Source organism: Oncorhynchus mykiss, chromosome 21 (assembly GCF_013265735.2).
Source record: "Oncorhynchus mykiss isolate Arlee chromosome 21, USDA_OmykA_1.1, whole genome shotgun sequence".
NCBI classification, from domain to species: domain Eukaryota; kingdom Metazoa; phylum Chordata; class Actinopteri; order Salmoniformes; family Salmonidae; genus Oncorhynchus; species Oncorhynchus mykiss.
In genome coordinates this window covers 38,743,077-38,769,665 of record NC_048585.1, presented here as the reverse complement: position 1 = coordinate 38,769,665, position 26,589 = coordinate 38,743,077, and the positions used below count along the sequence as shown (strand labels likewise).

The 26,589-nt window shown below is 41.9% G+C and overlaps 1 protein-coding gene across 11 annotated transcripts; it reads left to right on the top strand.

The window, feature by feature from the left end:
* Positions 1–578: 578 nt before the first annotated feature.
* Positions 579–26,589, top strand: LOC110500347 (CD99 antigen-like protein 2). Of its 11 annotated transcripts, none has more exons than XM_036957777.1 (12): positions 579–918; positions 4,761–4,829; positions 5,205–5,246; positions 8,838–8,957; positions 10,109–10,207; positions 11,794–11,874; positions 15,293–15,355; positions 16,174–16,245; positions 16,534–16,578; positions 16,716–16,835; positions 17,006–17,071; positions 19,558–26,589. In XM_036957777.1, exons 1-12 carry the CDS (start codon positions 861–863, stop codon positions 19,617–19,619), a joined length of 897 nt encoding a protein of 298 aa, XP_036813672.1. In that variant the 5' UTR covers positions 579–860; the 3' UTR covers positions 19,620–26,589. The 11 variants fall into 11 exon arrangements, 10 of the variants coding, with proteins under 10 accessions (XP_036813672.1, XP_021433339.2, XP_021433338.2 ...); XR_005038593.1 differs by having other exon boundaries at positions 582–918; positions 5,202–5,246; positions 16,716–16,852; positions 19,558–19,625; XM_021577664.2 differs by having other exon boundaries at positions 583–918; positions 5,202–5,246; positions 11,797–11,874.

Sequence of the window (26,589 nt, the reverse complement as noted above, 5' to 3'; positions counted from 1 at the left end):
CCTGCCTGCCTGCCTGTCTGTCTGTCTGTCTGTCTGTCTGTCTGTCTGTCTGCCTATCTGTCTGCCTATCTGTCTGCCTATCTGTCTGTCTGCCTGCCTCTGTAATAGCTGGATGCAAATTAAAGTTTAAGATCATAAATAATTCTCTATTAGCCTACACAACCTCACTAAAAACCTAGCCTACAGGCCTTTCCAGAATATGCAATATGGAACTATTATAGGCCTTTTTCGACATTAAAATAGGAAATAAGGTGCGGGTTTTAAATCACCACTGTGTCTGTGTGTCTGTCTGCTGTCTGCCTGCCTGCATTTGTGTGTGTGTGCGTCTGTCTGCCTCTGTAATAGCTGTAGGCGAATGAAAGTTAAACATCATGCATAGTCTATTACACACCCTCACTAAAAAAACAAGCCTACACGAGATTCCTGAATATGTCATATGGCATTTACACAATTGGAATAGAAAATAACGGGATTTAAATCACCACGGTGTCTGTGTGTCTGTCTGCATCTGTAATAACCGAAAGGAACCGCCCTACGCCGCCGTTGTAACGTATGATTCCACCACGCTGTGGCTTGTGCTGCTGCGCCAACCTACCACCCCGTCGTTTCTCCACCAGCGCACAGCGCCATATTCGCACTGCAGACTTTTGGGTTCAGTTGCAGCAAACTGTTTGCCACTGTCGCACGGGTGACGCCAAAAATAAATATTTTTTGTAGATCAAACTAACAAAAAACTGTTAGATTGCAGCAACCAGACTCACGGATAAAATATACGTCGATTTATGGTTACAGTGTAAAGTTATTGTATCACTCGCTTCAGAACCAGTGTCGATTCAACACCGGACCGACGAATTTCAAACATGGGCACATTTTCGGCATGGTCGATCTTTCTGGTGGTCTCGCTGCTTGCTGTGAAAGGTAAGCGTTTCGCCCAACCCCTCTCTCTCTTCTTTGTTGCAGTTCACGCTATTGCATAGTTCATCAGTTTTTTGTTGCCTCGGTCTGTTGTTTGTAACCAGTAGGCCCAATTTCTTTATTCTAAAGAGAATAACGGTACACGGGCAGCAGCAACTCACCGCTGCATAGTTCATTAGCCTACGATCGAGACAGGGTTATTGCATAGTTACGCGTTGCGGTCTAACATATGTTTTAGCCTAACTACCCAGTCATGCCTGTATGTAGCCTGCTACGTTAGTCTGGTTTGGACTTAGAGCCATATTGACCAGCCAGTCTGGCTGCGAACTAATGTTCCATATGTTTGATTCCAGGACCCAAACGAATCACGTTCTAATCACGCTTTTGTCGAGGTGAATATTCGAATTAATCAAACAAGAGGAAGCTTTATGTGAAGATGTGGGGTGGAAAAACGTTCCCCGAGATGCTGATTTCGTTGCAGTCTAGTCACATAACAGTCAGTATGATCAATAGAATTCATCTTACAGGCAAGACAATAAGAACTAATATTCAGGATTGATATAGGCGTTATTCTGGGGGTAATATGGATGGATTTTTAAAGGGTAATATTGTCTTTGTTTATCACTAACGATGGATGAATTAAATAAAGAGATATGCAAATTAGCTATTGATGATGATTGTCTGAAAGTAATTTGTAGTCCAGTTAACATTTTTGCTGGATCCCTTAGGCAGTTAGGATACACTCACAAGACAGCATGGTTTTTGATTGAATGGGTTAGATTGTGAGCTAAGGAGCTAAGGAGCTACGGAGCTACGGTCTCGTTCAGTGAGTGGAGTGTCTTTCGTTCTCTCCATCATGGCAGGTGCAGGTTCAAACCTCGAGGGTGCCAGTGTCCTCCCTCCACACAGACGCAGGCACACGCACGCGCACACACACACACTGAGCGTGTCATTGTGAGACAATGAGACCTGTCGAGTCCTCAAGTCCTATTCTGTTCTATTCAGATTATTACTGCATTAATGATCTGAATGATCTGTCCCAAATGGTACTCTATGCTATGTAGGGATAGGGTGCCATTTGGGACAAACCCCTGCATGTTTAAAGTTCAGTCTGCCAGCTCTGCCACCCTTCACAGATTAGTGCGTACTTGGCTCATTTTTAGCTAGAGGGGTTTGGATTGTGGGATGAGGGGATGAAGGAGGGGGGAGAGAGGGAGGAAAGGAGGGGGGCATAACCTTAGCTGCAGTATTTTCTTCGGGAGAGGGAGATGATGTGTGTGTGTGTGTGTGTGTGACAGAGAGAAAAAGAGAGCTGTTTGGGTTGTGTGTGCGTGTCTGTGGAGGAGGAGAGGAAGGGTGTGTGCGGTGGATCTGTGGAGACGGGAGAGGGGTGTATGTGCATGAGCACACATGCGTGTGTGTCAGCTTTCTTTTTGGCTTAATGAAGAGTAATAAGATCAACCCCCTAGACCGGCAGCGAGACAGAGCCATGTGGTGTTCGTCAATGAACAGAGGAATCGATTATTTATTCACTTTGTTACACACCAGCTGGGGATCCAAACAGGTCTCTATAGACAACCGTTCGTATTGTGAATTCAGCGTTGACCTGATAAATTATATCTAATTAACTGCTATGGTATAGAGATGACTGTTGATGTCTAGGATGTAGAAAGTAACTAGTTGTTACGAACAAGATTCATGTGGGGGGGGGGGGGGGGGGTGTTCTTCAAATAGCAGCGGAGGTCAAACGATGGCGTTCGCTGGACAAGACTTCATCGGCGCTTGAAGAACATCTACGCATGATCGCGTCGCACGAGTAAGAGAGCGATGGTCAGAAGTCATGTGGTTGCTTCTGAGGTCGTCACCAAGCTCGTATGGAATCCGCACACACAAAATTCCTATGACAATCTACATAATTTCAAATGTCGTTTTTCCTCTATAGCAGGGCTGGACAAATATCCTTACACCCCGGGTGGGAGATAGCCTACATAGCTATATAAAGCCTACATAGTCCTATAAATAATGATAGCGTAGCAATAGAAATAGAGCTGAATACTATGCAGAATAAAAGCTATGTTATAGCATACTAATAGCAATAGCCATAGCTAATAAATTGCAATAATGAAAGTCATATTATTAGTTAGGGCCCTATTAATAATTGAACCATGGCTGTGCTGCAGAGGTGCATGGCGACCCAGCCTGGCCTGCAGTCACACAGTCACATAGACAGTGGTCTTCTTAGCCTTGAATCTATTTTTAGAGTTACCAGCCAGTGTCACCCACAAGTTGCCTGCCAGATCTCAGAAGGGACAGGGAGAGGGCAGCAGTGTCTGTGTGTTTGCGTGAGTGTGTGTGCATTGCATGCATGTGAGTGTGTGTAACTAGGCAAGTGTGGCTACTCTGTGTTCTTGGTGCTAAGCATCTTTCTAATTTCGGAAGGGGAGGAGAGAGGGTGCGACTTGCAACGAGAGAGGGTGGAGCACATACAGTATAGACCTCGAACTTAATCGAGCGGCTGACAAATTACACAAGACCTTAGTTCTGGGTTGACCAACATTATTCCTGGTTTAAAGATTGAGCCTTCAGTACTTGGCTAGTAGGGTTAGCTGAGTCTGTGTTTCTGCTTCCTCTCTCAGACCAGTGTGTGTGTGTGTGTGTGTGTGTGCGAGCGCGCGCGCGTGTGTGTGCGTGTGCTAGGATAGTTCCCTTCTCAGACCAGTGTAGAATGCTGCTCTCTGGCCCTTACAGATATGATTAGAAACAGGATGCTTGCTACCTTACGCTAACATGCCTCCTAATGAATTTCACTAAGAAACACAGGAAATGCAGCAGTTTCATAACGATCATTACATAAATTGCACTGTAAGTGTTTAGAAGGGTAGTAGGTGCCTGTAGACACAGATCTAGGATCATCTTATTTTTCCCTGAAGCCTAACCCAGCACCATTAGGGTGCACAATTAGGAACAGACCTTAGACCAGTAGAGCGACAGCTTCCTCCTACTTCCACTTAGCCCTGCTAGAGATAACCTTTGACCCGTCTGATGATAATGAGACACACAGATTGTATCTGCCCTGATTGAAAACGTTCCAAATTATTTTGTTGGAGGGCAAAACCCCTTATGGGCTTTTTGAGATCTTTCATGATCACTCATTGTAGCAAGAACATTTTGAAAAAAAGATGTGTGTGTGTGTGTGTGTGTCACTACATGGACACAATAGCTATTCTGTCCCATGTGCAGGAGGAATGCATTGGAGTCTGTCATGGGTTGTGTCGCAAATTAACACCCTATTACCTTTCAAGTGTACTACTTTTGACCAGAGCCGGCCATCTCAGTTGATATCTAGATCTGACAGAACGCAATGCATCCTTCACTACACTGCAAAGAAATATGGGTTGGCTGCAGAGCTGGGTTCAAATGCTATTTGAAATCATTTCAAGTACTTTACCTGAACTATTGAACTTACCTGTTAAGAACCCTGCCTCGCCTGACACTCCAGGCAGGCTAGTGCAACCGCTCGATGTGTTTGAGAGATTTCAAATAGTATTTGAACCCAGGTCTGGTTGGTAGTGTTGCTGCACTCAGAACTAATGTGTTGTGCACATGTTATATACCGCATCATTATGGCTGTCGTATGGAAAGATTGTAACGCATTGGTGTAGATAGAGTAGCAGAATCACTGATGTGGGGACTTGGGGTAGCAAAATATTTGATTCCGATTGTTTAATGGTCACATGTACAGGGTGACTAGAGCAAAGTTCCTGTCCTTTTCTCCGCAATGGATTGTGTAAAAACCCTCCGCGCTTCTCCCTCCCTTCCTTCCTTCCACCCTTCCTGTATTGCAGTCCTGTCCCAGGAGTTTGGTGACTTTGACCTGTCTGATGCCTTGGATGATGGCGATGTCACTAAAGCGCGTAAGTACAGAAAGACAATACCGTATTCATATGCTTTAGACTTGCTGCTAATTTTTTCTATATCTGGCAAAACCTGGATTCATGCTTTCGGTCAATGGAATCATACATTTATTACGACGAAGTCACGAACGACGCATTCGGTTGACAATGTTTTTCTAACAGGGTTTGAGTCCATTCCATTTCCATTCAGTCAGTTCAGGAAGTAAACTGAAATTCCAATTGTTTCTCACACAGAAGCATTAAGGATAACTGCATTTGAAATGTCAGTTTACTTCCTGAACTGACTGAATGATTTATTCTAACCCCGATTTCCCACGTTTGAGGACAAAGCTGTACATTCTGTGTAACATCGTCCTCTTCTCTTTTCCTCAGCAGCGGCAGCCACACCGAAACCCAAACCGGTTCCATCGGGAGCAGGTAAACGATCCCAGATTCACTGATTCATCTAGATATGGACTTTCTCTGTTATTGATTATATCTGCCTGTACCGTAGATACTGGGCTTACATGAGTAAGCACAATGCTCCTAATTTATTACCATTTTTAAATTGGCAGGCATTTAAGCCGCTATTGACCACTTGAAAGACTACTAATAAGGATGTAGTGTATCTTCTGCTAATGATTATACAAGGTTATAATATTAGAATAAGCAATTCTCCCTATATCAGCCGAATACAGATACTGCGTGTGCCAAGATGGCTGATACATTGTCATCTAAAAGGCATAAAAGAGGCACTGAGAAATAGTCCTAAAGGTACTTTTTAAAAAACAGCTGATTTACACTTCCGCTCCACTATAGATGTCGCGTTGCTTTGCCCTCAGCGCCGGCGTCAATGTGACATTCTACCTGCAACACAGAGCGTTGTTTTACAGCAGCCTTCAATGAGTTCAAAGGAAGAATTCCCTTGATGGCTCATTGCAATGGCGGACGCCAGGTGGCTGTAGTGTCTCAGGGTCGTTACTAAGTAAACGCACATGACTGCTGGCCAAAACAGATGGCTCTCCCACAGTCAGGAAACACCTTTTCCAGAAAACACAAGCCCTGGTTACACATTGCAGGCACCTGTACCAATGAGCAGTGCAATACAACAGAAAAGGTTGCCGGTGATAGAAAGCGCGGATTAATGGATTAAATGAATGAATTTATACAGAGCATAAATAACATTGCACGATGTCAATACACACTTTGAATCCATATGTTTAAAAAGAGTAATTTAGTACTTAGTGTTACGGCTCTCCCTCACATTCCCTCCGCCTTGTCCAGTTTCACAAAGCTTGAGTCAGTGAGACAGGAAGAGAAACAGCCACCCGTGTAGTTGCCATTGAGTTCACCTTAAGTGAATTACTGTCCAACCTTCACCTTGCTATTGTGCATACTGAATGAAATACACCTGAACCAGCGCTCTCTCCAGGCAGTAGCAGCAAACATTTACCCCATCCAAACAAGGGTTGTTCCTTGCTGCTCCTATACCAAGCTCCGCTGCTCTCCTCGGGGCTGAGCAACTGTCTACTCCTGCCCATCCTGGACTCTCCTCCAACGGAACACTTGCACCACTGTGGTTAGTTGACCTCCTCTGCTGCCGGTCTGCATCCTCAGGACCGTATCTGCTCGAGGGCCACTATCACTGGCTGTTAATTCAGTCCATCCTGGAACCTCAGTCTCCTAAAAACCTTTTAAAACCATAGGTCACCCCAAAGGATAGGGGCTAATCCACAATTCTGACACGTAAATGTGACAAGCTGGCCGATGCCTTCTCATCTAAAAGGCATAAAAGAGGAACTGAGAAATAAATAGCTATAAAATGACTTTGTTTATTTTAAAAACTGCAGACCTGCAAAGTAAACTTCTTCTTCTATGAGGTTTTACGGCGGTTGGCATCCATATATGTTGCATTACCGCCACCAACTAGACTTGGATAAACACATTATAATTTGCGCCACAAAATAAAATAAAGACATTTAAAAACGGCGAAAGGGAAAATGTGGAAAAAAATAAACAATTCTCGTACCATCCCTGCAGTACAGTTGATAACCATTGCTATGAATGCTAAGAAGCCAATCTTACTGAAGCATCTATCACTTGTTGGCCTATCCCTCTTTGCTGGCACAGATCCACTTACTTACACGGATCCTCTCAGGATCTTTCCCCCTTGACCCCTCTTTCCTCTACTTTCTTCACTGTCTCAGCATACGACACCTCCTGGACTACTCCCTTGCACTGGCACTTCTGATCCCCAGCACCTTGGCCACCGTTACAATTAACACATACCACTTCTTAGTAATCACAATAATCTATGGTTTAAACATGCCAATATGTACTTTGAATCCATATATTTAAAAATACCTTTACCCTCTACTGTAGCTACAGTGCCTTCAGAAGTATTCATACCCTTTGACTTATTCCACAGTTTGTTGTGTTACAGCCTGAATTCAAAATGGATTAAATATATATATTTTCTCAACCATCTACACACAATACCCCATAATGACAAAGTGAAAACATGTTTTTAGAAATATTAGCAAATTTATTGAAAGTTAAATACAGAATTATCTCATTTACTTAGGTATTCACAACCTTGAGTCAATACATGTTAGAATCACCTTAGGCAGCGATTACAGCTGTGAGTCTTTCTGGGTAAGTCTCTTAAGAGCTTTGCACACCTGGATTGTACAATTATTGCACATTTTTCTTCAAAAAATTCTTCAAGCTTTGTCAAGTTGGTTATTGATCATTGCTAGACAGCCATTTTCAAGTCTTGCCAAAGATTTTGAAGTTGATTTAGGTCAAAACTGTAACTAGGCTACTCAGGAACATTCAACATCGTCTTGGTAAGCAACTCCAGTGTATATATGACCTTGTGTTTTAGGTTATCATCCTGCTGAAAGGTGAATTTGTCTCCCAGCGTATTCAGGACATAAAGTTAATTTCTTTGCCACATCTTTTGCAATTTTACTTTAGTGCCTTATTGCAAACAGGACGTACATTTTTGAATATTTTTATTCTGTACACGCTTCATTCTTTTCACTCTGTCATTTAGGATAGTATTCTGGAGTAACTACAATGTCGTTGATCCATCCTCAGTTTTCTCCTATCACAGCCATTAAACTCTGTAAATGTTTTAAAGTCACTATTGTCCTCATGGTGAAATCTCTGAGTGGTTTCCTTGCTCTCCGGCAACTGAGTTAGGAAGGACACCTGTATCTTTGTAGTGACTGGATGTATTGCTACACCATCCAAAGTGTAATTAATAACTTCACTATGCTTTTTTTTTAACCTATCTACCAATAGGTGCCCTTTGCGAGGCATTGGAAAACCTCCCTGGCCTTTGTGATTGAATCTGTGTTTGAAATTCACAGATAATTGTATGTGTGGGGTACTGAGATGAGGTAGTCATTCCAAAATCATGTTAAACACTATTATTGCACACAGAGTCCATGCAACTTATTATGTGACTTGTTAAGCAGACTTTTACTCCTGAACGTATTTAGGCTTGCCATAACAATGTCTAAAAACATCATTCCACTTTGACATTTTGGAATTTTGTGTGCGGGCCAGTCGGTGACAAAAAAAATCCAGGCTTTAACACAACAAAATGTGAAAAAAGTTAAATGGTGTGAATACATACTTTTTCTTCTCCTTTCTTTTTCTCCCAGAACTAATCAGGCTCGACCCTGAGCAGGCGTGTTCAGGGTGGTATGGCCACAAGCGTATTTTGTTAATTCCGTTTTCTCCCTGAAGTTGGTCCCTTGGCTCATCTCTGTGTGAATACTTTCTGAAGACACTGTATGTACTAAAGGGCTACTTACCATGTGCATGAAAATAATTCCTAGTGCAAATTTAGACCAATGACAAAGACCTATAGGTGTACGGGCATAAAGCAGGCAAATAATCTCTTAAGCAGGTAGGCAATAATAAGTATGTCATATACGGGCTTTGTCTTAACGTGTATCCAATCTAGCCGTGGTTTGACTGTACTGACTTCGGTCATTTTGATGTTGTGTTCTTCAGACCTGGACCTGTCAGATTTCTTTGGAGAGGGTGACAAGATTACCACCACCAAGGCTCCTTCTAAGGTTCCTCCTAAAGTCCCAGCAACCAAGGCCCCGCTCAAACCCAAACCCAAACCAGGTGAGACATGAGGGAAGAAACCGCCATAACATACAGGCTTTCTAATCAGACCCGTTACACTTAACAAGGGAATGGAGAAATCCCTGCAAACGGCCTGCTTACTAAACCCGCATGCATTAAGTCTCTCGTTTAGGAGAGGCTTTTACGCTAAGTGACTCACAAGTAGGCTATGCAGAAGACAGGTGGTGTACTTAAAAAACGCAATGGCCGCAGTAGAGTCGTGTAGAGTCAGCCAATACTGCTTGTCAATAGATATTGATTATAAGCTAAATGCAGTCTCGGGTTTGAGTCAGCTGGAACAGATGATGGGTAAACTATTGACAACAAAGTCTGGACAATGCTTCAGATGGATCACTACACTCAAACCATTTTGAGAAACCACTGCTATAAGATAGCACGGTGCCATCAACACATGTCTGTCTGTATCTCTCTGGTGAACAAGGCTGTCCCTTATTTGTTAGTCACAGTCTTGGCCTTGCACCTCTTGTTTATGTCGTGCAGAGGAGGCTGGTGGGATGAGCTATCGGAGGACGGGCTCGATGTAAAGGCTGGAATATAATAGATGGAACAGAGTCAGATATGTTGTTTTTGTGTGTTTGATGTTTGGTACCATTCCATTGATTCCATTCCAGCCATTACAATGAGCCCGTCCTCCTATAGCTCCTCCCACAAGCCTCCTCTGATGTTGTGGTATTAACATGTATGTAAATTTGTAAATCGCCATACTATTCTCAGTTCATCTCTAGCTAAATCTGCTACAACTCACAAGCACCTCTACTATAGTACTGTATGGGATTCCATTAACCCTACTAGCTATCCCTAGAGTGATCACAGCACTAACAGATCTGTACAGAACTTGTCCTAACACCACTTAAACGAAGGACTAGATTCAATCCGGAGCGTGGAAGAGCCGCGTTATCGCGTGATTTACATTTAAAGGGGATTTCCGATCGAGCCGGGCATATGCAGCGTTTACTTTGAATGCAGTCCCTGCGAAGGGAGAAACATTGCCTTAAAATTCCAATCACGCTATAGCCAAATCTTCCACTCTCTGGATTGAATCTAGTCCTAAGCCTAGCATTAAGCCTTGTTAAACCAGACTGAACGCTAACTAGGCTATACTAATTCCTGAGCACTCACTATACTAACAGATGACACCCAGGCTGATTTTAACTTTGGGCCCGGCCTCCGCCCGGGCCTGCTCCCCCGTGCCACCAAGGGCCCCCGTAACCCACCTAGGCCCCATCCTGGTTGGTACCGCTACCACTTAACGAACAGACGTGGGTTCAAATACTATTTGAAATGCTTCAAAACGTAAATACTTTTAGCGTTTGCTCTAGCCTAATGAAGTGCCAGATGGGCGGGTGCTTGCAGTCTTTGGACTATTCTATTGGTCCATTAAGCTAGGTGAGCTCAAACAAGCACAGATAAAGTATTTCAAATGATTTTGAATAGCGTTTGAACCCAGGTCTTAGAACCACCATCCCACCCTCCCGTCCGTTTTCACATCTGCGGGCGTGTCCTAAATGGCCCCCTGTTCTCTATATAAGCGCACTACTTTTGACCAGGCCCAGGTGTGGGGAACAGGGTGCCATTTCAGATGCCGCCTATGTATCAGTGTCAATATACATGTATATTCCCGTTGTTGCACATCATCATCCCGTCTGCACTGTTGGTTCGAAAGACTAGCTCTGCTTGTGGGTGACGTAGGCCTCTTGTCGGAAGACAACGCCTATGTCCCATCAGTCTAAAACAAGAGGTGTAGATATACAGAGTTTGGCAAACTGAGTTTTAGATTGTAGAATTGGTATAGGCACCATTTTGACACCATTCTAATTGGAATGCATATTAGAAGGTTAATGGCATAGAATGTTTGGATCCAACATGGAGGCTAGTTTGCCAAAAATCTCTATACAATATCAATGGCTCTGGTCTAAACTAGCTTCCTTGTTCCTGGTCTCTGCTTTGCCTCATGAACACTGGTCTGATTGGACTGGACAGATGACAACTCCTAATGGTTATAATGGGGGAGAGGAGATGAGGAAAGGATGCGAGTAAAGATTATTGGAACGCACTCCATGTCTATATTCACACACATTATAGTGGTATCTTGTCTGCATCAATTACATCTTGTTCTCCTATAGCACACCATTGTAGACACACTATAGACACACACACCATGTTGTTTTCATGTTGTTGTAGTTTGTCTGTTGTCTGTTGTCACACATGTTGTTGTGTGTGTAAATATTGTGTTTTGAGTCAGTATCTTCGTTTCACTGTTGGGCTTTTGAGCCATAGAACACTGTCACATTCTGGAATGCAACCAAGTGACCAAACAACAATTTGACCTTTGAATGACCTTCGGACCTATTTAGTATGTATTCAATCCCAAAATGTCTTGTTGTCCTTATTTGTGGTCATTGTAAGTTTGTATGTTTGTTATATACAACAGCTTGTTGTATATTGCTCTATTTCTAGAATGCTTGGTATATTTTGACATAATTGTAGCCTAAGTGCATGTTTGGCTTGACAATGACAGCAATGGAATTGGCAAGAGCACAAACAGATCTTGGACCAGGCTAGCAGAAGTCACTACTGCAGTGGTTTCCTCTCGGTTGAGGTGTGCTAGATGCCCTAATGCATCGTAGCAGTGGTTTGTTCAGGCTCCCCTTTGATAGATTTTCCCCACATTTCCTGGTTTTTCAGAAATCCCAGTTGGAGAGAATAAGCACGAAATCCAGAATCCTCCAATGAGGATTTCTGGAAAACTTGAGTATTTTGGGAAAGTTACTGTCATTTTGCAACTCTACCTTTGACCTGTGACCTTTCCCTGCAGCAGGTGATGAGTTTGACCTGAGTGATGCTCTGGACCCCAAAAACGACATTGGAGGGAAGGACAAGAACAAGGGACAAGCAGGTTACCTATTATTTTATTATTTGTCTATTTAAGTGTTTTGTATATTTTGTTAATTTCTCTGTATATGACATACTTATAGTTGGGGTTTGTAATAGGTATGGTGCAGGGCAACAGAACGAATCAGTTGGACGGGCCTTTGATTTCCAGAGGGGGGCGCGCTTTTTCATAGGACCTCCTATGTGTGAACGAGCTTGGCATGAACACATCCAGTCATGATGTTTTCATCTGATTGTCAAAGAAATCACTTTAAAAAAGTAGGTTATCTTCGCACATTCTTACGAAATAAGTCAAACATCCGAACAGCACATTCGCCAACTTTCCTTCAATTCGCAAGTAGCTGAAACTATCTCACCCGAGAAAGCATTCGATCGAGCGAAACAGCGCCCCCTCTGCCTTACTATATGTTAATCAAATCAAATGTGGTGACATACACGTGTTTAGCAGATGCTATTGCGGGTGTAGCGAAAAGCCCATGTATCTGATGCTGTCTGACCTGTCCTACTCTTTCTGGCCAGACAGCATCAGATACATGGGCTACATATAGTAACTAATCAAAATAGAACCATCGCGTTCTCCCAGAAGCTTGGCTGGTGCGTAAACCCGGGAATTCAGACAAACAAAGAGGTGTAATGGGTTCGCACTAAAAAAAACACACACAAAAAAAAAATATATATATTTTATTTTTTAAATATATTTTTTGACTGCATCAGGGATAGCGTACACAGATGTTTCGGCTTTACAGTCTTCTTCAGTGTGTAAGTCCAATTTTATGTCATTCAAAACAGCATTTGCAAAGATCAACAGCTGTGCAGCAGGTGCTTCAAATCAGAGGTTGCATTCATCTGCCAATCAAGGATATCGCTTTTCTGGTCTACCTGCATACAAATGAGTCACAAAGAGATACAGAATTCTAGGATATGTGAGCGGGCACGGGCAACTCACAAATCAATCGCCCCCAGGTGTCCACTCACCTAAATACTTCACATCAATTCATCAGATAGTCTACCACAAAGGACATCAGGCAAAGCCGGTCATAAATATGTCGGGCCAACTCATGAACGATATGCAAAATCTGATATGAACAGTTCTTATATAACAGTTCTTAACAGTTCTTATAGTCTAAATGTGGCATATAGGAGGTGAAATCGAATTCTTTGTTTAAACCGTGTACAGAGATAGAATTGAATGTATACATCCACATGGCTTCGTTTTGGAGTAATTTGTTGTCATAGTCACCTCCTCTACGTGGTGGATTAGCTTTTTCGATCCCGACGCAACGCACTTCATTTAATAAAATGGTGTTGTTTTATAAAGTGTTTCGTAACTGGCGAGGTGATATCTTGACGTCTAGTGGATGTATGTTCTCCAAGAGGTACTTTCAAGACGTGGGATGTTTTTCCAATATAAATCTAATTGCAAGAACACTGTAACATATACATCACGTCTTTAGTCGTGCAAGTTAAACGTTACTTCATTTAATAGGTCCTAGAAGTCTGAGGGCATACAAAGTTGGAACATTTCCTTATGTTGCTACAAGAGGTAGTACATGGGAAGATCTACAGGGGGAAGCATCCTTTTATGAATGCCTCTTTTCTCTCTCTGACCACATCTGTTTTTAACCAATACATTTGATAGATTTCTCGATCGTTTATAGGCGAATAAAGGTCGATTCTAAAAAGCAGAATTTAAAGAGTCTGATGATAATGTACCAGTGTTAATTGACAATAGACTCGATGCCATTACGGCTATCATTGAAAGTAAGTATATAGTTTACAGGAAACAGTTTCATCTTTTTGTGGGGATTTATTAAGTAACTGGCTTCTGTTCAAGCTTTGAACTTGTTTTGGAGCTTAATCAAGCCAAGAATCTGGTATCCTCTCAAGCGGAAACGCTCAAGAAGAGAATTTGATTGTCTATCATATTCTTCGTTTGTGTCATAGATGCGACGCAGTCTATGAAGTGGGGTTACTGGTAAACCTCTTTTTAGAGGGAGAGGTGGATAACTATCAACTGTCGATATAGTATTTTCTGTAAACTGTAGTACTTAAGAGATTGTCCCTTCTTTGTATCAAGTACATCTAAGACATGTATAGAGTTAATGTTATTTTCCATAGTGAATGAGATTGATTGTACTCCAGAGTTAATGTAGTTAAGAAATGTAATTTCATTCCGTAACCCGACCAGATCATAAAGCAATCGTCTATATATCTGGTCCAATATTTAACAAGATCTTTGTAAGGATTATTTTCATCAATAAAATCCAATTAGAATTTCCCCATAAAGGGATTTGCATAGTTAATGGCTCTAATGGAGTTCCCATTACTGTTCCAAAAGTCTGTAGATAGTCATATTTATCAAATAATGTTGTTTTTTTTAGGTTTTCTTTGCACTAGTTATTGCAAGCTCAATGATGTAATTTTGTCGGCACCTCGCTTAAGCGAGAGGAAGAATTTGAGGGCCTCCATACCGCCATCATTTGGAATATTGGTATGTAGAAATGAGACATTAAAAGTGACTAACCAGTCTCCTTCAACAATAACTGGTATACTTTGTAGTTTCATTAGAACAAATGCTGTTTTGAATGAAAGAAAATTGGACCCACAACACCGAAGAAGGCTGTAAAGCCGAAACGTCTGTGTACGCCAACCCTTGATGCAGTAAACATGTTTAGAATATGGAATATTGAAGTAAGCTTTATGCGACATATTTTTGAGTGCGAACCCATGACACGTCTTTGTTTGTCTACATATAGTAGAGGGGCGCTGATTCAGACACTTGCAGATTTAAGGAAAGTTGGCGAGTGCGCTGTTCGGATGCTAGAATTATTGTGGACGCACGCCATCTTTCTGTTGGCGCGCGTCTCGGTTAAATAAATGATCAATATTCTATATTTTATTTGGACGGTAAGGAGGTACGGTAAGGCCGACCAGGTCCCCTAAGACCCGCCCACAACGCCGTCCCTGTTCAAATCCAGGTTTATTGTTCGCGTACGCAGATTTGCAGATGCTATCGCATGGTCCTGCGAAGTAGTATGGTATTTACTAGGCCTCGATTCAATCCGGACCGTGGAAGATCTGCGTTATAGTGCAATTGACATTTACAGGTCATTTCTGATTGAGCATATGCAGCGTTTACCGTGAGGGAGTTCTCTGTAAAGAAAAAAACATTGCCTTTAATGTTGTAGTGTAGTATTAAGTAGTATAGTCATAGTATAGCTGTACAATAGCAGTAATGTTCTAGACACCAGAAATAGTAGTATTAGTGGTAGTATTAGTTTAGTACCAGGGGGTTGATGGTGTGTAGGCTATAGTACTGTAAAGTAGTAATAGTAGTACAGTATAGTGGTAATATAGTAGAGCAGTAGTATTATTATAGTATTAGTATACAGAAGGTTGATGTGGTGTCATTTGCTCGTCAGATAAAGGTATCGGAGGCGGGGGCAAGGGTGCCGGAGCTTCCAACAACAGAGGGGGGAATGGGGGTAAGAACCCTGCCTGACCTACCCTATACCGTGCCTACCCTAACCAACATGGTCTACCTGACCAAACTAAACCCTACTGTGCCTGTCCTGCCTCTGTCTACTGGGCTGGGTACTAGCTTTTTGGATAATACCTTCTTGGATAATACCTAGTTCAATTTAACCTCATTCCTCTCTTTATTACCGACTATATCTGTCCTGTCTTTATGTCACTCTCTCTATCTTGTATGCCTGTCTCTCTCTCTTTATCTCTCCCTGTCTCTCTCTCTTACTTTCTGCCTTTCCATCTCCATTTATCCATCTCTCTATCCCCCCGATTTCTCTCTCACACCATTAACAAGGCCTACTGGGGAGTTATCGTCTGGGCACACACTGAGCGTGTGTACTGCGTTTGGATGTGTACTGCGTTTGGATGTATTTAACACACACTCTACTAAAAGCTTCCTCTTGGCAAGTTTGTACTTTGGGTGTACTGCGCAAGAAAGCAGGACTGATGGTCTATATCCAAAACCCACATCCTCAAAAAGCCACCACTTCCGTTTTCCTGCCAATGTGGTCATAATATCTGGCAACTTGCATGGGGATGGTGGCTGTAGTTTCACTGGGTCTTGTCAAAGGCTAATCTTCTCTTTTTCCTCCCCGGGTGAAATCTGGCAACCAGCACTGTGATTGACCCCTCGTCTGCTGAACTTTGTCCTCTCTCTCTCGTGACCTTCCTTTGGAGACACTGGCGTTGTTTGTATGGGGACCGTCCCTGGCTTGGAGCCTGGTGTGTCAGATTAGGGTTGCCAGTTAATGTAATCCTATATCCCGCATTTTAGGTGGCTCCTTCTCAGACGATGATCTGTTTGACGTTGGAAAAGACAACACCTATAACCCCGACAAAGGGAAAGGTAATGATCTCAGATATGGGAAATGATGAGATCTTTTTTTTTTAAAGAGTTTAAGGACAGACTTCTGTGTTCAGACCTTTGCTTGTATTTCTTATGATGGATTATTGAAGATACTCTTGTTTTAATAGGACAAATAAATATATTTACATCTGGCTTGTTAAGATTCTCTTGTCAGGACACAAGATGTAAATACTGCATATTTATTGGCATTGGTTGCACATGAATGCACGTGAATAAATAACGCGATTAGACTACCTCGCAGTACATCTTTCAAATTTGTCCATGTAGGTGGACGCAATGGTGGCCCATCCACTGCTGATGACAACAACTATGGTATGATGACAACAACAGCAATATTGGTTGACAACAACAACAATATTACTATGAAAAAAATAAGATTTACATGGCCGTGGTCTTATATTGATGGTTGATCATGGATTATACCTCTCGGTGTTCTCCCTTCGTTCCAGACACCATGGCGGAGACCGGAACCATCGCGGGGATCGTCAGTGCCGTTGGCGTGGCGCTGGTTGGCGCGGTTACAAGCTACATCTCCTACCAGAAGAAGAAGTTCTGCTTCAGCATACAACGTACGTGACCAGCTGGGATAATTGTCCTCTATAATCTATAATCTAGAGATAATAATACATGAATCTTTATTATGAATTAATTATAATAATCTAGATTTAATTATAATAATTATTAATTATAATAATCTAGACGTGAGATGATCTCAGACTGTTGTCTCCTCCCATCACAGAGAGCCTGAATGCAGATCTGGTGAAGACTGATAACCCGGACGCTGTGGTGGCCACAGAACCACAAGGTAACCACCCGTAGAGAGCTAGAGCTCTATTCAATCAGATCCGCTTTAGCCCACATTTGCATAGCAGTTGTTTTTGCGGTGTCAGAGGTGGAACTGCGTTAGAGCTGACAAATCCACGAGCAGCTCCTCTGGCATTATACCTAAAGCGAACATTGCCATTGGCTGCGCGGAGTGGCATTACGAGAAATCCCATGCATCTGTGATTACAAGTTCGAACTCTGGAATGTGAGATGTAATGGACACCTTGATTAGGCTGATAGAAATCCTCATTATTTCGTGGAATGATTTTCAATTTGAGCGCCATTATTTCTATATACTACTTTCTCGTTCTTAACTTCTAACGCAAGTGGGACGGGCAGTGCTTCATTCGTAAATCGGGAGGTGCCGGATCAAAAAGTGAGCGCGAGAGGGGGGTGACCTGGGGAGCTCTGAGGTACCGGAACACATGAGGGAGAAAAAAAATCACCTTTATAATAAAGCATTTCATGCATATCATCACATTTGCGTAGTGACACAAAGCAGTAGAGTAGAGGCACTTAACAAAAGTTGCACACATGGGGAACATTGTAGTAGCCTAGGGTCCGGGGAAAAATGTGGTCTTTTATAAACGGATTTCATGCAATTCTACATCATTTTACATGACTGGAGACTTTGGCAGAATCTTTTTTAATACCGCACAAATTATCGAAATAACAGGCTACTTTGACGCTGACGAACTGAGATCAATAAAAACAGCCTTAAATCCATCAACATCATAGGCCTACGTGTGTGGAGACACATATTGTAGGCTACGATATGAGGATGAAATTATAGTCCTAAAAATGTTTTTCAGTTTCACTGACTCACCCAATGATGCATTGCTCACTTGCTGGTGAGTATTGATAGTTTTGCGGTGTTGTTGGTTGACACGAGAGTGAAATATGAAACCGTATTCTCTCCAGTTAAAAGGGTCTGTCAGGGAGATGGGGAGGGAAGGAGAGGGAGGAAGTGGGAGGGAGATGGAGGGGGAGGAACAGTTTTTTTTTTTGGTAACTCAATACTCTGGGGTGTCTCCAATCTGGTGAGAGAAGGAGACAAAAGAAAAGTGAGGGAATGGTTTTCGTTTTCAGAACTAATACCATATATGACCAACACCTTTCTTATGATGGAATCCATGAGAAGAAGTGATCTTTGTGTTTGGACAATCTGCAGCCTATTTTACTTAACTTCAAATGAAGTAGATTAGAGTAGATAAAATGACCTCCAATTGAAAATGGTGATAAGGCATAATGAAGGCATTATTAAGCTTTAGAAGTTTCAGTTTGTGGGACCTACCGTTTGGCGCAGCGGTCTAAGGCACTGCATCGCAATGTTGCGGCATCACTACAGCCTGGGGTAGGATCCCCGTGACCGGGAGTCGATGTCCGGGTTAGGGGAGGGTTTGGCCGGGGGGGCTTTACTTGGCTCATCGCGCTCTAGCCACTCCTTGTGGCCGGCCGGGCGCCTGCAAGTTCAACAGTGTTTCCTCCGACACGTTGGTGCAGCTGGTGTCTGGGTTAAGCGAGCGGTTGTCAACAGTGAAGAGGCGACTCCGGGATGCTGGCCTTCTAGTCAGAGTTGCAAAGAAAAAGCCATATCTCAGACTGGCCAATAAAAATAAAAGATTAAGATGGGCAAAAGAATACAGACACAGAACAGAGGAACTCTTCCTAGAAGGCCAGCATCACGGAGTCGCCTGTTAACGTTGAGACTGGTGTTTTGCGGGTACTATTGAAGGAAGCTGTCAGTTCAGGACTTGTGAGGCGTCTGTTTCTCAATCTAGACACTCTAATGTACTTGGCCTCCCACTCCTTTTTCCATTTTGGTTAGGGCCAGTTTGTGCTGTTCTGTGAAGGGAATAGTACACAGCATTGTACGAGATCTTCAGTTTCTTGGCATTTTCTCGCATGGAATAGCCTTAATTTCTCAGAACAAGAATAGATGGACGAGTTTCAGAAGAAAGTTCTTTGTTTCTGGCCATTTTGAGCCTGTGATCAAACCCACAAATGCTGATGCTCCAGATACTCAACTAGTCTAAAGAAGGCCAGTTTTATTGCTTCTTTAATTAGCACAACAGTTTTCAGCTGTGCTAACATAATTGCAAAAGGGTTTTCTAATGATCAATTAGCCTTTTAAAATGATAAACTTGGATTAGCTTACACAATGTGCCATTGGAACACAGGAGTGATGGTTGCTTAGGCCTCTGTACGCCTATGTAGATATTCCATATAAAATTTGCCGGTTTCAGCTACAATAGTTATTTACGACATTAACAATATCTACACTGTATTTCTGATCAATTTGATGTTATTTTAATGGACAAAAAAATGTGCTTTTCTTTAAAAAACAAGTATATTTCTAAGTGACCCCAAACTTTTGAACGGTAGTGTACATATAAAAAAAACAAGTTGCAGTTTGTGATCAGGTTTATAACCATCAGTTTCATGTCTCCTCTCTTTCACCAACAGTTCAACAGACTCTTCTGGAGCCCCCCAATGCTGAGCCCCCTAGTGAGGAGAACGCTGTCTAACACCCCCCCCCCCCCCCCCCCCCCCCCCCCAGTTCTGCCTCGTCCCCCCAACCTACACACACGCACAAACAAAGAGGGCATGACAACACACACGTACCCGCTCCCACCTTATGGAATATCTCTCTCCACCTGACACACACACACACCAACACACACACACACCATTTTGAATGATAGTTCCCCCCCCCTTATACCTGGCTATACAGAGATCGGCAAACTCTATTTGTAATGTAACGTTCCATGTTGACACCGCCAACTTGCATGACATTCTAAGGTCAGAATGACATTGTGGCATAACTTGGTGCCAACATGGAGGGCAGTTTGCCGACCTCTGTAGACCTACCCCTGCCAAACTATGTGTAAATATCATTTTAATTTATTTTAACTGTTTTGAATACCACTAATATGCCTGTTTCCTATATGATTATGTAGGAGATGTTAACCTGATCCCGGGATCAGTTTGAGTTTGACAATGATAGTCAGAGGACTTGCTAAACTAAAACACATACAGATCTCGGACCAGGCTTCCATCTTGGTATTTCCTGAAGAGATAGTGTAGGACATAGTATAGCTCACATACTTGTCCCGTAACTCTGTTTATCCAATCAAAAAGCGTCTCTAATCGACACAAGCCCTATGATCGGTGTGGATTTGTTTGCTTAGGCATATAAAAAAAAGAAGTGATTTGAACTGTTCAACTGTTGATGCTAGAAATCAAACGTCGATTGATATCCGACCTGCACTTTCTATCTGTTGGATTGCCTTCAATATTAGTTGAATTGGTTGAATTCAATTGGTTGTACGTATATCCCCCGTGTGATTTTGTACCATTTCTACCTTCATTGTATATACTCGTCTTGTCCTAAAGACACAAAGCGTTTTTTGCAGTGGTTACTTACACAGGTTCATGTCTAAAAGCTGCATTTTTATAACCTCGATGCCAGCCTGTTTGTGCTTTTTAGGCACGTCCTTGTCACTCATTGTAATGCTAGCATTTTTATAGTGTTGATTTGAGGATGGGGAAAAAAATGAAGCAATTTGAAAAACGTATTTGTTACCTACTAAACCCCCAGAGCTGCTGCTTTATTGTCCATCATATAGTTTGTGCTTTTTAAAGACACTGAAGAGAAAATAGTCTCTTTTCCAATATCCTTAATAGCATACTACTTAGGGAACGAACCAGTAGGGTATGAACCAGTGTATTGGGTCCTAGCGTTCTAAGTAGTATTCCAGTATGGACATCGGAGGGTACACAAAGGCTCTGTTCCAATATCCACACTAGCACACTACTTAAGCTGCGTTTATACTGTCAGTCCAATTCTGATATTTTGCCCAATTATTGACAAAATATCTGATCTGATTAGTCAAAATACCAATTAGTGGCAAAAGATCAGAATTGGGATGCCTGTGTAAATGTAGCCTTAGGGAACGAGCCAGTGTATGAGGTCCTAGCATTCAAAGTAGTACGCTAGTATGGATATTGTAGCGTAGCCTTTAGTCTACTTGTGTGGAAACGTGTTTGTGATGAAGATAATAATACTACTCTTTGTACGTTGTATATCTATTTTGTCTTATTGAGATAATGCCAGTGCTAGAGAAAGTTAAGTCAATGTGAAATCGAAGCCTAGTTGAACTTTAAAACCTCTTGATATTGAAGTAACATAATGGTCGCGTTCCAGGCCAACTACATTGTAGATGTTGCAGATATTCCAGGGCATCAACCAATAGTTGCGTGCCACATCATCAACTTGGCGGTCAGGCATCAGGTTGCTATATCATAGTGTGGTTAGCTGGTGTGTTAAAGTCTTATCCAAGCATTGTGAGATCTGGAAGGCGTCTGCAATGTAGACAGTCTGTAACGCGCCCAGTGGCAATCTAGAAAATGGAAGTTTGTTTTTGTAACAAAGTCATTTATGGCTATGTATAGACTTCTGAAGTCCTTCAGATTTAGCTCTTTGCTAATATGAAAGCATAGTTAGTTAGTCTTAGGTTCTTTGGGTAGTCTTCATACTAGGTGTTGGTGTGCTGCAGTCAGTTGCTTGTTAGGATGATTGGGGTCAATTCCATCTCAAACCAGCCAATTCAGGAAGTGATTTAAAATTCCATTTCAAGAATTGAGAAAATGCACAAGAATTTATAAAAATCCTTAATTGAAAAACAATGGCACATTTCAGTTAATGAATTGGTATTTGAAATCACTCCCTTGAATTTACTTAATTGAAATGGAATTGGCCCCAATCCTGGTTAGGAGACTAGTAGTGAAAGTGAAGCTTGTAAATTGCGGTGTTTCTGTGTTTTTACTATTACTTGTTGTATGAGCATATTCCTTGATATTACGGTGTGACCTGATGATCTATACACTCGTTCCTAAGTGTGTTTTTGCGAGAAAATAATTGCGTCTCTGCACCCCCACTCTTTCTACACTAACGTTTCCTAGAGTGGGTTTTGTCTTAACTTCTTAGCTCAACTTATTTAACATTTATTTTAGATATAGAAGAACGTTTGTTTCCAAGTCACTTTTATTCCAGAAATGAAAACCTTTTTAGGGCGGATCTAAAATGGCCCCCTATTCCCTCTGTAGTGCACCTACTATATAGGGAAGAGGATGTGATTTGGGATGTCGTCCTACTGTGTGCCGCACCCTGTTCTGTTTGGCTCCCTTGTTGCCTTGGAAGCGCAGCTCTAGAACCACTCCTTCTGTGATGTTCCAGTATTCTCCCTACCTGCAGTAACTCACTGTCCCTAACAACTGCACCAGGATCAGTTGTATCATCTTACTTATAATGGGTAAGTTAAGGATTGAGTTCGGAGGAACTGTTGTAAAACCGTGTAAAAATATGGACAGAATATCCCGAAGACACATTTCAGTTCAAGGCATTCAGTTGTACAACTGACTAGGCATCCCCCCTTTCTCTTCCTTTAACATGGACCGTAGTGTTGCGGAATACAACACAGGACAATAGAACTGTCCAAACATTCAATTTCACACAGGTTAAAAGGTCCAATGCAGCAGTTTATTATCTCAATATCAAATCATTTCTGGTTAACAATTACCTTACTAGCTAGGTTTCCATCCAATTGGTGAATTTCTTGCAAATACAGTATGCTAAAATCCACATGAAAACATTATGCACATTTTCCCACCAGAGATGTGTTTCCACCAAATTGACGTGTTGCAGATGAAAGGCTGTGTGTGATGACGTAGTGCACATGAACATACCTTTTTTGCGGTTAAATTCCCATGTACCGAATAAAGAAATACAAGTTCCTGTAAATGGGTTTCCATCGCATTTTCAACTCTACTGATGGTTTTCTCGCCAAAACAATTGCATTATATAGCGCGTGCCCACTCTGGTATTAGCAAGTGCGCTCGAGCCAATAGCTTGCAGATAACTTTGTGGGTATAGCCTACATGATTATGGACAAACGGCAGCCAAGCATCGATGATCATGTCGCCAGAATAAAACCCTCTATAGTTATTGGAAAGGAGCATCAAGCACATCACCGTGCACGTTCACCACCCTGTGAAGTTCATCGTAATTTATTTAATCTGTAGCCCAATGAACTGCATGCTTTCCCGACGAGTCGTAGGGGGAGGACCACACAACATGTCATTGTGTGACTCCCAAGTTTACTTCGATATGATGGTTATTATATCAATATTTGCGCATTAAAGCATTTCCACCAACATTTCTTGCTTAATTAATTTTACAAACACAAAACGATCCCACCTTGTCTAGCGTATTTTGTTTTGTCGACATTTGAAAAGTTTACCGACAAATTTTCTGTTTCCATCACAGACATTTTTTAATTGATGTACTTTATGCGCATAAAAAGGTTGGATGGAAACCTGGTTATTGTGATTGGTTTCAATTAAAATAGTCAAAAGGAAACTAAATTAGCAATTTCTCAAGCAAGAATTTTGGTAGGACTGTCAGGGAGTGGTCTGAGTGGGGAGGGGAAAACTGATGTCACCAGGCAGGCCAAAACTCCAACCCACTAAAACAAGCCAAAATTTCAGCAGGCCTTTTCAAACACTAAAAGGGCATTATCATAATTTTCACAATTTCACAGTATTATTCTAACCTTACAATGGAAATATATATAAAACAAAAATCACGTTTTTGACTGCACTGGACCTTTAACTAAGGGGCAGTGAGTAACTGGAGAACCCTAGTTAACACTTTCCTCTTCTGTCACCCAGATTCAGGTGTGCATTGCTAACCTCTCTCCCATGACACTGCTGTAGTAGTTATGGTGCTTCTCTATGCCTTATAACCTGCTAGCTCATGCTGGGTCCCACAGTACTAACCACATAGACTAGAATCAATAGAATGAACAACGTTGTCTCCGAGCATTTGGTATGGTTCTGTATGTAAACCCAAGACACTCCATTTAATATGATATGTTACGTTTCATATGGTATGTATTAATTTGTGGATGTCCTTCATCCATTTCATGATATGTTACAAATTGCAATTCGTACAATATGTTACGAATTCCAATTTGTTGTTGCTAATGTTAGCTAGCTGGCTAGAATTAGCTTGGCTAGTGGATCGGGGTTAAGGTTAGGGATAGGAGTTAGGTTAAAGGGTTAAGGTTATGGTTACGGGAAGGGTTAGCTAACATGCTAAGTAGTTGCTAATTAGCTAAAATGCTAAAGCTGTCCGTGACGAGAATTGAACACAACCTTTGGGTTTCTAGATTTTCGCGTTATACCAAATGTAACATCATACTAAATTCAGTGTTATGGATTTGCATTTACTATGTTACGTCTAGTCTATGAGACCAGTCTGGAATGGCACATTCAATGGCTAGAATGGCTAGAATTTTCTCAGTGTTCTACACATGCAACAATGGTGTGGGAACTAGAGATGATATTTCTATGGGAACTACCAATTGAATTCCAGTGGTCTAAGGGCATGTGTCCATTCTATGCATTCTATTTCTATGGCTAAACCCCCCCCGCCCCGCCCCCCCCCACCCCAGTGACTGAGATCTGTGCTTACACGCAAAAAAACAACAACAACGAATGTTAAACGAATGTAATCTTTCTCTTAACTCAGATGCGACAGCGCCTACCGCGGTGCTTTTCGCTCGTAGCAAAGATGTTAAAAAACCCACCAAAGATGTAGCATTGATGGATTTGACCATTGGAAGATTTTCAGATATCAGATCTTAGTGTTGTGCTTTGGGTTGAATGTTTCACTTTATAACTGCCACTAAATAGTAGAGGAAGGCACCCCCTTTCTTTTTACTATTGCATGCGAGGTAGTTTTGGGCACAACCAAAAATAAAACACATGTGAAGACATTCGATTCTGGACCAATTGAATGTTTAGGAGTGTCTTCCACATGATAACATCACATAGCTACATAAAAATCCCCCAAATAAAATGACATAGAAATTCCTCACAAATATTCACTTTTTAAACGTGGATTGAGACTGTTAGGGCGAAGAATCCCACCATCCCGTCATAGACTTGTTATAGGCTTGGTAGATATAAGAGAATTTGATTTGAAGAGCACAAGAGTTGTGTGTGTCAGAATTGCCTGTGAGATGATTATCTTGTGGTACTATGGTTTACTCTCGTGGTATGGTGTACTCTTGTGGTACTATGCTATACTATGGTGTACTATGGTTTTGAATGGTATTATTGTCCCTCTTGGATGCAGTATGGATAATTTGCCTGATTTGGAAATTAGATCATGTCAAGTTTTCAAAGACATAAGGAAACGTATATACAGTAGTATACGAGTCAATGACCTAGGAGACGCTGCCCAGTAGTTTGCAGTCCTACGGCTTCAACGTTTCCCTTGGTTTCTATGGTTTACGATAATTGGGAACTAAAGGTAACAGACATGGCAGCAGTTGGATAACATGCCTTAAATCTAGAGGCTCCTCTGCTACACATACGACCGTATGGGCTATAATGGAACTGTACAGAAATACAATGCATGTTTTGGGATAAGTAGCAGTAGTCTTTGGAAGTTTCCCTCATTGGGTTTGCATTGAGAACGCCTGGGCGCCAGTATGTTTCCGCTCTCTTGCCAACTCCTTATGACTTGACGCATGACAGCAAAGGAGCTGGCAAGAGCACAAACAGCTCTGGGACCAGGCTAGCATTGCTAGGCTTGGTCTGATGATAATGTATTTGGATCAGGAGTAGTAGTTGGTGGTTGAATGTGAAGGTATGTATGAACTGGCAGTGAAGTCTAGGATGAGAACTATAAGGATTGGACCGGCATGTCATAATAGAAACCTGGAAGTGCGCAAGAGTGCCAAGTTCTCCTATCCAGTTCCATTCACTGGTGGCTCTGTTGAAATGTAGTGCACTAATATCTAGGAAATAGGGTGTTCTTGGAGACACAGTTCAATTTGGTTCCAGTGCAGATGTACTTCATTAAGAATGATCTATTACACCACTGTCTCACTCTTCTTTATCTCATTCTAGAGCGACGTCATCCAGTCGTTGCACTAGCTGTCACTCCAACCCCACTGACCAGTTAGAAGTAAGAACGCAGGGCTCTTATGACATCGCAATGTAAACAATGTATTCCGACTGTAGCATTCACTTCAGATACGTACTAACAATATGGCCTTCTGCATGCACAGAATCCACGCCTGATTCACTAGTGCCTGTCAACTGAACTACACACACAATTTACGCACGCACATATGTATGCGCAATCACACACACAAAACACACATTTGACATGTATGCACACACACACACACACACAGTCAATGAATGCCACTGGTTTTCTAACTAACAATGAGCATCTGAATGTTGGACAATCTTGGATAAATCTTATGCTAACAACAGAAATGTGATGATTCCTACTGAGGCTTTCTATATTGCTGCAGTTCTATACTATATCTCACTGCTGTCTCTCACTCTCACTGGCAATACATTATGGAACAACATTCGTCAATCAATGAAACCCAATAAAATCATTTGAAAAGAAAA